A 17,375-nucleotide genomic window follows, 5' to 3' on the forward strand; every position below is an offset into this window, starting at 1 on the left:
ACCAACACATCAGAGAACCTGATCTGCTGTCCAGTGAAAAGCAGGATCAGTGGCAGGAACACGGAGAACATTATTCCAGGATGGAGGGTCTGCAAGGAGGTGGTCCAGGTGGTAAGTGATGCTGCTCCACTTCCTGACCGGGAGCGACGAGAGGTTTGAACAAAGCGAGAAGTCGAAGCGGGTTCAGGTTTAATCCGTCCGAATGGAGAGAATAAAAAGCGGGCGACGGCTTCGGCTGTATTTGAAGACGTCCTGGGAAACGCAGAGAAAACACAGAGATATTTAATATTTGGTGAGGCACCGACACCTTCACCTTCTTCTCCTCCTCGGGGTTGGTCTCCTCCATCCGGCCTGTTCCTGGTCTCCTCTCACCGCATCCACGGAGCTTCTCCCTGGCCCTCCACGGCTTCGCCTTTACCGCGGTGGAATTACAGGGCGGAGAAGATCGAGCCTTCGGCGTCCTGCAGCGCTTCAATCCGCGGCGGAGCGTGGACAGTAGAGGTGGTCAGCTGACACGATGTCAGAAAATCTATCCAATCAAAACACATCAACACCTGTGCAAATCATGGAGAGTCGGCAGCAGCGGCAGCAGGACGAGGCGTTCGGTCCGGCCGAAGGATCCGGACCTCCCGCCTCAGCCTCGGGCTGGAAGGTGAAGCGAGCCCAGGAGGCCGCAGAAGCTTCTGGAGCTCCAGCCCTTTATTTTCATTCAGCATATATGAGAAAAGGCCTTGGATATATATCTATCCATCTATATACTTTATACTTTAATATATGAGTGTGTGTGTCTTTGTTCTGCATAAAATCTGCTTATATTATTTAAAAACGCGTTATCTGTGTGTGTGTATTTATATATATATGTGTGTGTTCTACAGGATTAAGTGTTGCTGTGCATAGTGTGTTGTATATATATATAGATATAGATATTAATGTGTGTGTGTGTGTGTGTGTGTTCTGCATGTGTAAAATATGGGTTATTTAAAGCGTGTTTTTATGCGTGTGTGTGTGTGTGGGTGTGTGTGTTAGTGACGGAGTGCCCCCCCCCCTCTTCCCCATTGGCCGTTGGAAGTTGAGGCTCTCCTCTCGGAGCCTATGGCAGCGCCCCGCCCGCCCGCCCGGTTCCGGCCCGGTGTGTGAAGCCCGTCAGCGGTCCGTTAAATAACCTGCTGTGCGGCGGCGGGCGGCGGCACACGGCGCGCTGGGCTGAGCGGAGCGGGAGCCGCTGCTTCACCGGACCGGGGCCTCCATCCTGCTCTCCAGTCCTCCTCAGTCCTCTTCCAGTCCTCTTCCAGTCCTCCAGTCCTCCAGAGACCGTCCCCCCGTCCTGGTCCGGCCCCGTCAAACTTTGCGCCGGGTCCCCGGTTCCCTGGTGTCCCGCGGCGGCATGTCGTCCCTGCCCGGCGCGGTCCCGCGGATGATGCGCCCGGCCCCCGGACAGAACTACCCGCGCACCGGCTTCCCGCTGGAAGGTAAGCCCGGCCGCCGCCCGGCCGCCGCTCCGCCCGGCCGCCGCCGCCGCCGCCGCCGCTCCGCGGGCTTTGCGCTTCCGTTCATTTCTTTTTTTCCGAGCGGACGCCACACTCTGGATCTAATTCAGACGGTCTCCTGTGCGCTCCGGCGGGGCCAGCGCGGGCTCCGGGCTCCGGGCCGGCTCGGTCCCGACCGGCCTGCCGTGACACCTGTGTCCGCCGCACGGAGGAAACCGCGCCGCGCCGAGGAACCACCGGTCCGGACAGAAGCGGCTCCTTCTACCGGCCCGGAATTTTTTTTTTCTTTTAATTTCCAAATATTTTTTTGTTTTGTTTTAAATTTTCCATTTTTTTAAAATGTCGTTTTAAAATTGAATCGACACTTGGGAGCAGCGGGCCCTCCGTTTTGCCTCCTAGGCCGACGCGTCAGACGCGCTTTCGGGAAACCGCGGGGCCTCGGCGGGGCTCCGGGTCCGGGTCCGGGTCGGACCCACATGCTTTACGCGGAACAATAAATCCCGGACGCGGTGGATTTGGATCCGGACCCGCCTCCGCCCGGCACACCGGGAGCCGCGGGATCGGACGGCGACTCGGCGGCCCTCCGCCGGTCACCGCCGCCCGCTCCGGGCGGACACCCCGTGTCTCCACGGGAAAAAAAATAAACCAACAACGCGTGTTTCCTGTGACTGTTCTGCTCCCTCTCCAGTGTCCACCCCCCTCGGCCAGGGGAGGGTCAACCAGCTCGGCGGCGTCTTCATCAACGGCCGCCCGCTGCCCAACCACATCCGCCACAAGATCGTGGAGATGGCCCACCACGGCATCCGGCCGTGCGTCATCTCCCGCCAGCTGCGCGTCTCCCACGGCTGCGTGTCCAAGATCCTGTGCCGGTACCAGGAGACCGGCTCCATCCGGCCCGGGGCCATCGTTTTCCCCTTCCCCCCCCCTTTCCCCCCCCCACTCTTTCCCCCCCCCCTTTCCCCCCCTCCCCCTTCTCCCCCCTTTCCCTCCCCGTTTTCCCCTTCCCCCCCCCCCCCCGTTCCCCCCCCCTCTTCCCCTTCCCTTCCCCCCCCCCCCCCCCCCCTTCCCCCCCCTTCCCCCCCCCCTTCCCCCCCCCCCCTTTCCCCCCCCCCCTCCCCCCCCCCCCCCCTTCCCCCCCCCCCCCCCCCCCCCCTTCCCCCCCCCCCCCCCCCCCCTTCCCCCCCCCCCCCTTCCCCTTTCCCTTCCCCCCCCCCCTTCCCCTCCTTCCTTGCTTTGGATTTCTGTGGACTTTTCATCCGTCGGTACTCACCTCCTCTTCCTCTTCCTCCTCCTCCTCCTCCTCCTCTCCCTCTGCAGCAGGTCGCCACGCCGGACGTGGAGAAGCGCATCGAGGAGTACAAGCGGGAGAACCCGGGCATGTTCAGCTGGGAGATCCGGGACAAGCTGCTGAAGGACGGGGTGTGCGACCGGAGCTCCGTCCCCTCAGGTGAGGCCTCCGCGGGTAAGCAGCCGCCGATCCGCCGCCGCCAGGGAGGGAGGAACACCGGGGAACGGGCCGACGTCCCGGCATCGCCCCGCGAGCAGCGCGGTAGCGCAAATATATTCGGTCGATCGGGATCCTCCAAATGCGGCCGTGACACGGCTGCTGCGGGAGGCTGTGCACGGATTGCGAAGAACCCCAAATACAGACGAGCTGCTTCTGCAGCAGCAGTCGCAGCGGTCACCGGGAATGTTCAAAATAATATCATGATACCTGCGAGTGTAAGAACTGTGTGTTCGGCAGTAATAATTGTGAACACTTGAATACGCCGACACGGTGCCTGCAGCTGCTGCTGCTGTCATACATTCAAGGAGTGTTTCAAAGTCATGACACCGGTGCTGCAGTTTCTTTGCTGCGATTGCAAATGCTCCAAAATATAGACGTGCTGCTCCTGCATTAGTAGTAGTATTAGTAGTAATAGTAGTAGGTGTAGTAGTAGTTGTCATGGTTGGTAGTCAAATGAGTGTCGTGCTGGTACTGCAGAAGTAGCAGTAATAATTGTGAGTAGTTGCTGAGCTGCCGTGGTGCCTGCTGGGGCCGCAGCAGCAGCAGTAGTAGTATTAGTATTAGTAGTAGTAGTAGTAGTAGTACATTCTGAGCAGTGTTTAAATGTACCGTGATGCTGGCGCTGCAGTAGTAGAATCAGTCACTGTGAGTACTATTTATGCTGGCATCGTAGGAGTGTTGTAAGCGTGCTAAATACCCCAAAGTACTAACATGTTGGTACTGCAGTGGTAGTTGCAATAATTGTGAATACTTGAAAACACTGTCGTGATACCTGCTTGTACTGCGTTCCTAGAATAAATAATTGTTGGTATTTTTTAAATAATACCAACAATTATTCGGTATTATTCGGTATTAATCGTCCTGTCATTGCCGTCGTGGCTGTTGTAATTGTGAATCGTCAAAAATACTCTCACTATAACTGCTTAGTACTTATTATTATTTCTAAAAAAATAGTCCTGTTGTTACTGCTGTGGTTGTAATAATTGTAAGAAAGCGTCTTGCTGGTATTGCAGGATTGTTAATAGTTAGCAGTAGCAGTCGTGGGAGTACCAGTGTTATTAGCTGTAGCATCAGCAGGCCTGCAGCTGGTCGTGGCAGAAGCATCGGCACTTGTAGTAGTAGATGTAGTAGTGGTATTAGTAGTGGTAGTAGTGGTATGGTGGTGGTCCTGGTCCTCTGACGTTCCTCCGTGCGTGGCTGTCCTGCAGTGAGCTCCATCAGCCGCGTCCTGCGTGCACGCTTTGGGAAGAAGGAGGAGGACGAGGAGGACGAGGCCGAGAAGAAGGAGGAGGAGGGCGAGAAGAAGACCAAGCACAGCATCGATGGCATCCTGGGCGACAAAGGTAGGCCCCCCCGCCCCCCGTCCCCCCTGCCCCCCTGCCCCCCCCCCACGCCGCTAAATGTGTACAAATTGGGCCCAAGCGTCCCCCCCCTCCCCTCCCCTCCCCCGCCCCCCCCGGCGCTAAGCTGTTTTCCCAGAGCTGGAGCCCCTAATTGTGAGTGACGGTGTGTGTGTGTGTGTGTGTGTGTGTGTGTGTGTGCTGTGTGTGTGTGTGTGTGTGTGTGTGTGTGTGTGTGTGTGTGTGTGTGTGTGTGTGTCAGTAAACGCTCCCCTGGTGGATGAGTCGCGCGTCAGTCGATATCAATTACCGGCGTCCCGTCCGGGGCCCCCGGGGCCTCGGCGGCGTCCCGCTCCGCCGGAGCCTCACGGGAAAAATAAAAGAAATAAAATGAAGTGGAAGAGACACATCATCGAAATATTATCCCTGGCACGTCTCCATAGCAACGCGACCCTCCGGCCAATCAGACGCAGAGCGGGGCAGCGGCGTGCCGAGGCCCGGGGGGTCTTGAACGCAATATTAGTTTCATGTCAGAGACACGGCCTCCATATTTGTAGTCCTGTAGTCCAGCCTCAGCTGGGCGGCGGGGTCAAAGGCCGCACCCCGTCCTCCTTCCCCTCCTTCCCCTCCTTCCCCTCCTTCCCCCCCCCCCCCCAGCCCTCCCTCCAACCAGGGGAGGCTTGAGCCTCTTACTGCTGCTAATGGGGGTGTGTGTTGCAAAGGGGGGCAGGGGGGTGTTGCAAAGGGTGTGTGTGTGTGTATGTGTGTGTGTTGCAGAGGGGGGGGGCGTTGCAAAGGGGATGTGTGTGTGTGTGTTGCAGAGGGGGGTGTTGTAAAGGTGGGGGTGTGTTCTGTAGAGGGTGTGTGTGTTGCAGAAGGGGGGGTTTGAAGAGGGAGTGTGTGTGTGTAGGAGAAGGGGGTGTTTTGAAGAGGGTGTGTGAGTGTGTGTTATGTGTGTGTGCGTGCTGCAGAGGGTATGTGTTGCCAAGAGTGTGTGTGTGTGTGTGTGTGTGTGTGCGTGTGGGGCTCAGGGGCCGGGTAAGATATATATTTATCCCCATCAGCCCTCACTCTCACTCCTCCAGGCTGGGGGTTTCTCTGAGTGTGTGTGTGTGTGTGTGTGTGTGTGTGTGTGTGTGCTGTGGGGCTTTAAGGCAGATTAAATTCAGCCTTTTTTCCTCCTCACTTTCATCTCGGTCCTGCGGAGTTGAACCGGCGGCCAGGACTGCGAGATTGTGAGGGTCTCCTGGCCTGCTTTGGACCTGGTCCTGGAACAGGAGGACGTCTTTCATGGGGGTGAAGATGAGGATGAGGAGGGTAGTCTGCCTCACACACCCTCCTCTAGATGGGCTGCTATTTAAAAACCACTGGGTCACACACACACACACACACACACACACACACACACACACACACACACACACACATTGTGGTTGTCACTCGTGTTCCTTTTTCATATATTAGAAATCGATTTGTTCCTTTTCTAGAGATGGTGGTCGGTATTGTCAGTACTGGTGTGTGTACTAGTATACTAGTAGTAGTGGTAGTACTCGTCGTGTTTGTGTGTGTGCAGATAGTGCCGTTGTGATGAGATGGTGTGTGTTGAAGATGGGTTCCTCGGCGGCCCCTAATAAGACGTTTCCCGGGGCCGCCGCTCCCCCCCCCCCCCCCCCCCCCCCCAAATGTTGGCAGCAGATAACAGCGGCGTCGGTCCCGGGCGCCGCACCAGGGCTTTAAACGGGGATTAACCCCCCCGACTCACGCCGACCCCCCTTTTTAAGAGACATATAAACAGCCGGCGAACGCACAAAGGCCGTAATTATCTGTATGGTGGAGGTTTCCATGGAAACCATGGGACACCTCAGACACAGGCAGGTGTGGCAACAGGTGGGCGACGCCGTCTTCAACACCCGGAACCAGAACGTGACGCCTCCGTTGTTTCTGTGTCGGGACGGAAGGAAAGAGATCGTGGGAGACGCTTTCGTCCGAACAGGCGTGGAAAGATGAATAGAAATGAAATACAGACATCAACATGTGTCGGTATAAATATAGATCGGACTTAAATATGGATCGGAGTAAAACTATAAGCGGGCCTATAAATATGAATCAGACAAAGCTGTGTTTCTGATTATAAATGTCAGTCTGAATGTAGGAGAGATGAGGGATGTAATGTGTGTCTCCTCCTGAGCGCTGATGTTTGGGCGTCTCCTTCTCCTGAGGTCAGGAGCTCCGGAGCTCCGGAGCTCCGGCCGGGACCTTCAGCAGCCCGAGAACATGAGCGCGGGAGATAAAAGCAGCCGTTTCAAAGAGGAAACCCGTCCTTCGGCCCGCGGGGGGAGCAGGTCGGGTGGGGAGATTCAATTAGAGACCTGATGTTCGCGCCGCGGACACGAGGACCGGGTCGGGCGGGAAGCTGCCGCGGGAACGGAAGAGCTTAGAAGGTCTGACCTTCTGCAGCCTCGGCTCTTCAGGAGCTCAAACACCTCGGTGTGTGTCTGCATCGCGGGCATCTCACGGCCTGACGAACGCCGCCACGCCGTCTCAGCGGGGACAGCGAGTCAGCGCAGAACAGAGGACGAGAGGGAGAACTAGAGGAGGAGGAGGAGGAGGAGGAAGAGGAGGAGGAGGAGGAGGAGGAGGAGGAGGAGGAGGAGGAGGAGGAGGAGCAAGAGGCTCCAACAGGAAATAGGAAAATACCTCAAAGGAGGTGCAACTGTCAGGGAAGGAGAGCCCAGGCTTCTGTAGCATTCCTGTGCAAAAGCCCCGGGAGATACACTCAGCGTGGGGCCGACCCCCACCCGCTACACACACACACACGCACACGCACACACACACACACACACACACACACACACACACACACACACACACGCACACACACAGTATTTCACATATTTGCTATATTTTACACATACAATGAATTTCAGACACACACACACACACACACACACATATAAGGTATAAATGACACAATGGATTTCATATACTCTCTATGTTTCACATACACACACATTTTACATAAATACTGCATTTCATAAATATTCTATATTTTCTACATATGCAGTAAATATTTCACATTCATGCTATATTTCACATATGCACTATATTTCACATATACAGTTAATTTCACAAACGCTATATTTCACATCAACACGGTGTGTACTGTATTTTACAAATGCATTCTATTTTGCATATGCAATTTATTTCACATATACGGTCAGATATACGGTTAATTCACTATTTCACATAGACACTTTATTTTACATCTGCAGTTTATGTCACATATACATGTCATTTCCCAAACACTATATTTCACATAAACACCGTGCACACTGTATTTTACAAATACAATTTATTTTACATTTTAAAATACATTTTCACCTAAGATATATTTTACATAAACACTCCATTTTTTGTATATACCATATTTCACATCTACACTGTGTTTCACAAATGCGCTGAATTTTACAACAACGTTTTATTGCATGTACACATTTTATTTGACATTATCACTATGTTTCACATTTACAGTATATTTTACATAAACACTATATTTCATATATTTGCTTTATACACTATTTTAAATATATACACAGTATTTGACATATATATTCAATGTCACATATACGTACATACACGCACACACACACACACACACACACACACACACACACACGCGCACACACTGTTTTCACTGAATCAATACTTGCTGGAATGTATATTTAAATGAGAATATCTCTAAATGTTTGTGTAGATATATATTTATCTCGCATACTTCTTAATATAATTTAACTTACAATAAGACTATAACTATAATTTCGTAATTCTTATTATTCCTATTATCATTATGATTATTCATGATTCTAAATATAAATATATAATAGTGGTGATTTTGCATCAGTTTCACACTGATTATCAAAAGCCGTCATTTTAAGCCTTCATTTCTGAAATCCATGAAATGCAGTCAGTCAACGTTAAAACATTATTTGCGAGAATATTTACTTTATTTGACTCCTCAAATGAGCAAAAGTGTGGAAAGAACGAGCGAATGTTTCTGCACGTCTTTAGGAGGTTTCTGCACGCTTCTGGGAGCGGGAAGGTGACGGGGAATCCAGCGCAATTCTAGCAGACGTTCAAATGTCACGTCGCAGCTTCGGGGTCTCGGACATGAACGTGCCGGTCGGTCGGTCGGTCGGTCGGTCGGTCGGTCAGCAGGTAAAGGTTGAATCGGTCCGGCGTCCTGGGCGTCTCCTGGGCGTCTCCTGGGCGTCTCCTGGGCCGGTCGTCACCTGGATGCCGAATAGTAGAAATCGATTTTTCAAAGGATTCAAAACCTTCAGTTTGACATGACGGGTTTTTAAATGGCAAAAAATAAGGCCGTCGTTCGAGTGTGACAGGCGTAATTATATGACCGTGATGAAACGGCCGGTTTGGTTTGCGCGTCTGTGAATTAAAATGTAATCCCTGCCTCTTAGTTAAAATGTGGTTGTAACGCAGTAATAACATGCGAGAATGTCTTTCAGCGCCAAAGACCTCCGGTCTGCGTCGCCTCTCCTCACAAATAAATCCGTCTGCGGCACGGAAGCGTTTCTTTACATCCTGAAATAGGTTGTATAATGGGAGCGTCCTCCGGAGGCTTAGGCTCCTTTGAAGGCTCGTTAATCGGGCCTCTCCGGGAGCGTCATCACCGCCATCTTCATCATCTTCATCTTCTTCATCATCATCTGAGGAGGCCCCGGGTTTCCGAGGTTCCGCCGGCCGGCCCGTCGGCGCTTGAAGCGGCCCGAGTTCCCAGCGCCGCTTTGAGAAAACAAACATCTCGGAGGGGAACCGGCGGGAGAATGGCGGCGGCTCTCAACGCCGAGCGTTCAGCGGCCGTCCGCTAATCCCCCTTTCATTTGGCCGACGAATGCCAAGAATCTTGTCTGGCGACCCGGCGGGAGGCTGAGTGGCTGACAAAAGAGCGGCGCCGCACAAAGAGGGGGGCCGGGGGGCCGAGCGGGGCCGGGCCGGGTGGAGTTGGGCCGGGCGGGGCCGGGCGGGGCCGGGCGGCCCCCGGTGTCCTATTAACGGCCCATTTGTAGAGACTCTGCGCCGCACAAAGCAAACCTGAACACGGCGCGGCACAATGTGGACACAAGAAACGAAGCGGAGCTCCGCCTCCACCAGCTCGCCGCCTCTGCTGCTCCTCGGCCGCACACAACTTCACCGGAGGACCTCGAACGCACACACTCGGGCCTCGGGGCTTTAGGAGGCTCAGGCCCCCCCGCAGCAGGAGGTCCCTGCTCGGATCCCCGTGGCGGACTACCGGCGTGGAGTCTCCATGTTTTCCCCGGGTCTGCGCGGGGTTCCTCGGGGTTCTCCGGGTTCCTCCCGCGGTCCAAAGACGTGCAGGAGGCTAAGCGGATGTGGTCGAACACTCGGCGTCTTCGCAGAATGCGGACGGCGAGCGGGATCCAGGTGCCGGGTCAGACCGGCTCCGAGGGCCCGGACCGATGTCCCTCCCCGTCGACGTGAGGGGAACCTCTGCGGTCTGAGGCGGCTCAGGGAGGCGGCGGAGGACGATCTGTCCACCGGCGTCCTGCGGTCCCGCTCTCTGCTGGCGACGCTGCTTTTCTTCTCTTTGGGTTTCTGCCTTCTCTGCAAAGTGTATTTGCGGACGAAGAAGCCGTCGGTCTTCTTTCTCTTGACCATCTTGAAGTCGGGCCTTCGGGTCGGACCGGCCGGCGTGCGGACGGTCTTCGAGTTCCTCTTCCGTCCCCGGAGGGAGTTGTTCTTCGCACGCCACCCGTCACGGAAGCATCTGTCTTCTTCTGTGGTCTCTCAGAAAGAGAAGCGTCTCCTCCGGCGTCTTCTCGCCCGATCGGCCGAGCGGGAACGTGACGAGCGGCGGCCGAGGGATCGATCGCCACGGCAACACCCGCGGCCGAGCGGCAGCACGAGGGTGGAGGAGCCGCCGGGAGGAGGAGATGGTGGGAGGAGGAGCCGTCCCTCCGAGTTGATGAACTCCTCCGAGTTTATTAAAGCAGGGACACAATGCGAAGCGGCGGCCGAGGCCAGCGGCTGACAGTCTATGAAGCGGCGGCCATTGTGGGCGGCGGGCAGATGCATGAATACCCCTGAATGAGCAGCAGAACCCTGAAAGGAAGGCTTCTCCTCGGGGCAGCAGAGCTGATCGGCATCTCTAATGCCCCGCTTTCAATGGGTCTACATCTGCAGTGTGTGTGTGTGTGTGTGTGTGTGTGTGTGTGTGTGTGGAGGGGGGGGTCGCTGCACCTCAGTTTCCTGCAGCAGGTGCTTTGACACGATTAGAGGAAAAGCTAGAAAAGAAGAGCCGTCTTCCAGAAGGTCCGTGCTGTCATTGATCTAAGAAGTGGAACGTGGGTTGGTCCTGAGGAACCCATGACAAGGTGAACCTGAGCCCCCACCGGTCTTCTCACAGAGGTCCACCTTAAACCTGATCCCTTGGCCTCCGGACGTCCGGGGGCCGGCGAGGGGCCAAAGACCCCAAAGATGGCCGCCTTGGTTTCTCACCGGGGCCTTCACAATAAGGCGGGAGGAGGATAGAGGAGGAGATGGAGAGGAGCTCCCTGTCGGAGGACTTCTTTCCCTCGGCCTCCCGGTCCGGCTGCCCTGACCGCCGCCAGAAGACCAGAGCTTTCTTACCACCGATGGAACATCTATCAGATGTTTACATGCACATCAGGTGTTTGCTGGGCGGGTCGAAAGTTCCTCCTGCCTCCTGGTGGAGAGAGCAGGAGATCCGACTCCTGAGTCGGGGATTCTCCATCTCACACAGAAGGAGATGGTAGAACATCTGAGCCCACTTTTAGGCAGCGACACTGGATTTCACTGAAGGCTTTGCCTTCATGAGGAGCACCGCGATTATTTACCACCACACACACTCACACACACTCTGACACACTCTGACACACACACACACACACACACACACTCACATCCAGCCTGTGTGAGAGTGAGTCACTCCAGAGATTCATTTCCCAGGCGTTTCTAAATCCAGATGCGTTTCCAGGCTTTCCATCCACCGTCCTGCATCCTGCACACACACACACAACTGAAGGTGTGTGTGTGTGTGTGTGTGTGTGTGTGTGTGTGTGTGAGTGTGTGTGTGTGTGTGTGTGTGTGCGCGTGTGTGTGTGTGTTGTGTGTGTGTGTGTGTGTGTGTGTGTGTGTGTGTGTGTGTGTGTGTGTTCCAAACCAGAGGTTTACATGAAGAGACCTCAGCCGGCTGCTTCCCCCAGACAATTAAGAAGGACAATAATGATCGTAATAATAATCGCGATCCTTTGAGAAGATAAAAGGTTTCCGGCCTCCGAAGCTTCTTCTATTTGTCTTCTGGACAAATAATGAAATTTTATTTCACATAAAATACACTACGAAATATTAATACGTACACCGTGCGATCGTCTACATTCACACTTGCATTATATGGCAATTACTTTATTATCCACATTTATTTATCATTTACTAGTTATATAAGCACTCTTTACATGGATGATAATAACAACAATAATTATAACGGCAACAATGACGACAATAATAATAATGACGACAATGACAATAATAGTGATAATTATGACAATAATAAAAATCATAATAAGACAGTAATAATAATGACAACGGTGACGATGATTGTAATAATAATTCTGACAATAATAATCTGATGAGAACAAAATATTGTTCTCATCAGATTATTATTTCATTATGTCATAGATTTGTGATTATTGCATTAATAATAATATTGATGAAAAATAGTAATTATAACTTTTGTCTTGTCAGAATAATGACAGAATAACTATTATTATATGATTATATTATGTAATTATATCATTGTTGTTTTTAGTATTCTTGTAATAATAATAATGATAATAATAATAATAATAATTATCATTATTATTATTATTATAACAAAAACAGTACTTAACCCTGTGATAATTATTAGTAGTGTCATAGTGATTGTAGTTATTATGAGTCTTATTCTGCCGGCCCTTTGATGAATGTGTGTATGTGTGTGTGTGTGTGTGTGTGTGTGTGTGTGTGTTGTTGCTGGTCCCTGTGGTGATGTGCAGGGTGTGTGCCGGGAGTGTGTGTGACCTCCTGCCGAGGAGGCGCCTGGTGTTTGTCCTGGAAGGAGTGCGGCAGTGATGTGTGTGTGTGTGTGTGTGTGTGTGTGTGCTCGTGGTTTGTGTGCCTATGGTTTTTCAGGCCCGTGGTTTGTGGGCCCCGCGGCCCCGTGGCACGGTGTGTTGGTGGCCAGCGGTGGCCCTCGGTGGCCCCTGGGGGCCCGTAGCGGGTCCCGTAGCGGTCCGGACGTCCCCTGACGTTCATCTCCTGTGGCCGTTAATCTGGGCGCTCCCAGAACGGGATTATTGGCTGCGCGCGTGCGGCGCGGCCGGCCGGCGCCGTAAGCCGGCCGCTGTCCACCCGGGGCTTTGGCGTGTCGAGCGCCTCTTCCCGCCGCCGCGTCTTATTCCCGCCGCCGCGCTAATCTTTACCGCCGCTCCTATTGACAGTCGGCCATTTTTTGTTTGTGGCTATTTTTATCTGGCCCATAAAGACAGGAGCGTGCCGCCGCCCGGGAGGAGGCAGATAAAGACTTTGCATTTAATAGTAGTTTGCTAAGACATAATGCCCCGATAAAGCCGCCGTCTTTGTGTGGGCCGGATTGAGTTCACTGGCAGCTCGGCGGCGGCGGCGGCGGCGGCGGCGGCCGGGCCTCTATCTCCCGCTCCTCACGCTAGGAAAGTTGAGATTCTCCTTTTTCCCGGCGCACACTTCTTAAATCTTTTGGCAAATATTTCCCCGGTGCTGGTGAAAGTGCCTACGTTTGCACACGTACACACACACACACACACACAAACGCACACACAAACACACACATACACACAAAAACACACACTCACCCCCCCCCCCGGTGCTTACTATACACTTTTGCAGCGTTTGTCATGAGTAAGTCTCATTGTGCCGCCGTCGTGCGTGAACAAAGGCCCGAACAATGCTGAGCCGTGAATGGGACGCGTTCCCCGCCGCCGTCCCGGCCGCGGCCGCGGCGGCGGCTCCTTTCCGCCCGCTCGGGTTCGCATTTGCAGCCTTTTGTCGGCGTGCGCGGTTCCCGTGCCAGCCGGAGGGTTTTATCTGACTTTATTTTGTCTCCTCGTGGAATAATTTGTAGGGAGAACAAAAAAAACTTTGGCGCTTGGACTCGATTAGCGCAGAGACGCACCTTGGACGCCTCTCAATCCGCGTGTCCAATGCAAACCTGCTGCGCCGGCAGCGGCGGCGTGACGAGCAGGAGGAGCAGGAGGAGCCTTGTCTCTCTGCCGGTTGAAGGCCCGGACCAGGCGGAGGACTGGAGGGAGCCGGGGCCCTTTGAGGCCTTTGGGGCCCTCGGTGGCGCCGGTGACCTGGGTTATCTGCGGCCCCGTTGGGGCCTCAGGCCTGCCGTCCAAGGTGAGCCCGTGAGTCACCGAGGCAGGTGACCGGGAACAGGCGTCCGAGGAGGCTTCTCAGTCATGATGCTGACCCCCGACCCCCGACCCCTGACCCCCGACCCCCGACCCCGGGCCCCCACCCATCCCTGCTGCCTTTTAGCTGTCCGGAGGTAGAAGTGTGGTTTCTCCTCCCAGCTCTGCATCTCTGTCTCCTCGTGAGTTCTCGTCCACGAAGGCCGTCGCCCAGGAGATGCTCTCCATTGGCCGGCCCGGTCGGAGGCGGTGTGTTTGGGCGGCGGTGGCCGTCAGAAGGTCCACTGGCCTGCAGCTGCCGGTGTGTTCCAGCTCCTGTTCTGATGCGCTGAATCCCGCCTTCAAAACCGTTGGACTTTTCATCCTGTGACCTCCGTCCGGGGGTCGAATCCCGGCTCTTGTGCGACGAAGGGCCGCCTCCCGCCGGCCCCGGGAGCGGCGGCGAGGAGCCCGAGCTCCACGCCCTCCGAGGGCCGCGGCCGGGCTAATAAATTCATCAATTGTTGGGCTAATGTGGCTCAGCGCGGCGTCCGGGGCCGAGGGGCCCGGCTGAGAGCTCACCCTGATTGTAATTACACTGGAACTAACGTGATTTCCAAAATGACCCATAAGTAGTTTCATGCGTCTCCGGAGCCGCCGCTCTTTGTCCCCACGCCGCCGCCACGGCGGGGAGACGCCATTGTTCCACAGTCTGCGGCAAGAAAAACACTGTTTACACATTGTTGTGCTTTCACAAGCATCACAAACACACACACACTCACACACACACAAACACACATATATATATATATATATATATATATACACGCACACACACGCGCCCACACATTGTTACTGTTATTTATCAAAGTATAAATGCAGGTGAAGATCCGTGTGCTGTCTTTTGGTTTTCTGCCGCCTGGGAATAGAACCGGCACACCCGCCCCCCCGCCGGCTCATCAGGATCCGATAAGCTCGTTGTCACGACGCCGACAATGATTTAAGAAACAGAAATCCCTCCGCTGGCGTTCTCAAGTTTTATTTCCGGCGCCGGGAAAGAGGGGCCGGTCTAATTAAGCTGCGCTCTCAGAGGGACGTGGCTAACGCTTGGATCACATCCTCACACACACCGGGTGACACTTTGGTGATAAAACACTATAATGGAGACATGGAATTACACTTATTACCACAAAGTAATCTGAGTGTGTGATGTGAACCTCGCTGAAAAGGCTGGCCTCGGTTATTACACTGTAATTATTGAATTAGAGTGTGTGTGTGTGTGTGTGTGTGTGTGTGTGTGTGTGTGTGTTTGCAGGACGTGGTGCTCGTCATCAGATAGAGCAGGAAGAGGCAGGGAAGCGTCGCTGCGCTAATCATATTCACTCTGTGACAAAACACGCGGCGCTGCCGGGCCAAACCCACGTGTCGAGAAGCGATTTGCACCGTGGCACATTTGCAAACTGTGTGTGTGTGTGTGTGTGTGTGTGTGTGTGTGTGTGTGTGTGTGAGCGGGGGGTGCAGCAGCGCGCTCTCATTCTCCTGATAAGACGTAGCATGCCAATCGAGGGATCTGCAGGAGACAAAGATGGAGTCCAGGTTGAGCCCCTCTATCTGCTCCGGCGTCTGTCCCATTAGCATAATCTCTGCCTCCACTCTGGGCGGCGGCGAGGCGGCGCGGCGGCGCGGCGCTGACCCGCCGATCCTCCGGCCTGTCAAACTTTATTCTCCTCCATGCCGGGGATCCGCATTGTGTCGCCGTCTGCAGTAAGTGCTGAGCTGCTGCTCGCAGGCGATACCGGCGCCATTCAGGTTGTCAGTCTCGCCGCCGACACGGCGTTCTGCTCGCCGCTTCCCGTCCGCCGCCCCGACCGTCCGCCAGGCCCGGACACCGGAGGCGGGGAGCGAAGGTCCGCTCAGAGGCAGAACAAGAAACGCCGCCGCGTTCTTCTGACGACCCCCTGACCGCCTCCAAGGTCGTGACCCGGGCTGGTCTCGCTCGCTCGGCCGCCGCCTCTTCGTCCTGGTCTCGCTGTGCCTGGACGTGGAACCCGTGGGTCAAGGAAGGTTCTCCAGAAGAACCGCAGAATCTCCTGTTTTCCAGCCTCTGAACCTCAGATGTTGAGATGTTCAAGCAGTGAGCAGAGACGCGGGTCCCTGCAGGTCTCTGGCTGACGCCACATCCAGCCTGGACCGGGACCAGGACCAGCACCAGGACCAGGAGCAGGTCTGAACGCTGAACAGTTTCTTTTGCTTCCAATGAGAGGAATGACCTCCTCCTCCCTCAGACCAGGACCTGCTTAGAGACAGAGGGGGATTTGCATTTGTAAATACACTAACATATATACGCGCGCGCGTGTGTGTGTGTGTGTGTGTGTGTGTGTGTGTGTGTGTGTGTATGTGTGTGTGTGTTAAATCTAGACATGTGAAATGTTAAATAATCCAGTTGCACTCACTGACTCCAACTGAACAGAGCAGAATAGAAGGGAAAAGCTTTAGTGTTGGTATAAAGTACAACGCATTGAAAACACACACACACACACACACACACACACACACACACACACTATAAATCTATGCACAGTGACTTAAATGTACAAACGGAAAGGTGCAGTGAGACTGCAGGGGTGCAGACACAATAATAATAATAATAACAACAACAACAATAATAATAATAATAATAATAATAATAACAATAACAACACTAATAATAATGATCATGATAAAAATAGCAACGGTAACATTAAAAATAATAATGATAATAACAATAGTAATAATAATAATTATTATAATAACAACAATAACAATAATAACAACAATAATAATAATAATAATAATCACAACACTAATAATAATGATAATGATAATAATGACAATGATAAAAATAGCAACAGTAACATTAAAAATAATAATGATAATGACAATAACAATAATAATAATAATAATAATAATAATGATGATAATAATAATAACAACAATAATAATAATGATAATGATAGAAATAGCAACAGTAACATTAAAAATAATAATTATAATAACAATAACAATAATGATAATAATAATAATAAAATAATAATGATAATAATGATGATAATAATAATAACAACAATAATAACAATGATAATAATAATAATAATGAGAAGAACAATGATAATGGTAAAAATAGCAACATTGACATTAAAAATAATAATGATAATAACACTGATAATTAAAAGACTGATAATATTATTCTTAATGATGATGATGATGATGATGATGATAATAAAGTGATCATAATACCAATAATAATGGTAATGATCCTTCTAGATGTTTCTCCTGCACACAGAGCCAATCCAGGGGGCTGAAAGAGGCGAGAGAAGATGAAAGCGTATCTTCCCTCCCTCATCCAACCTCTGCCCCCCCCCTAAATCCAGCCGCATGAGAGGAAGAGCAGAAATAACAAAACAAATAGAGTCCGTCCGCCCCCCCACCCCCCGAGGACTCGGAGGTGCCTTTTGGAAAGCGATCCCAGCCCACTGCCGCGGCCTCAAGTGTTGTCACGCTGAGTTAGCGCCAAATTGCTTTGCAGCGACCCCCCCCC

At 52.8% G+C, this 17,375-nt stretch overlaps 1 protein-coding gene across 2 annotated transcripts in view; it reads left to right on the plus strand.

The window, feature by feature from the left end:
* Nucleotides 1-1,185: 1,185 nt before the first annotated feature.
* The window catches only part of LOC147226774 (paired box protein Pax-7-like), a 36,908-nt gene continuing 20,718 nt past the window's right edge, over nucleotides 1,186-17,375 (plus strand). Inside the window, exons 1-4 of one of the 2 annotated variants that reach the window (XM_086159465.1) lie at nucleotides 1,186-1,469; nucleotides 2,176-2,393; nucleotides 2,805-2,949; nucleotides 4,203-4,337. In XM_086159465.1, the coding sequence (XP_086015591.1) occupies nucleotides 1,385-1,469; nucleotides 2,176-2,393; nucleotides 2,805-2,949; nucleotides 4,203-4,337 (583 nt within the window). In that variant the 5' untranslated portion in view covers nucleotides 1,186-1,384. The remainder of the gene's footprint in view (nucleotides 1,470-2,175; nucleotides 2,394-2,804; nucleotides 2,950-4,202; nucleotides 4,338-17,375) is intronic. The other variant, XM_086159466.1, reaches the window with a different exon arrangement.

This window comes from Fistularia commersonii, chromosome 14 (assembly GCF_037954325.1).
Source record: "Fistularia commersonii isolate RoL2024-O1a breed Wild chromosome 14, RoL_Fcom_v1.0, whole genome shotgun sequence".
Lineage (NCBI taxonomy): Eukaryota > Metazoa > Chordata > Actinopteri > Syngnathiformes > Fistulariidae > Fistularia > Fistularia commersonii.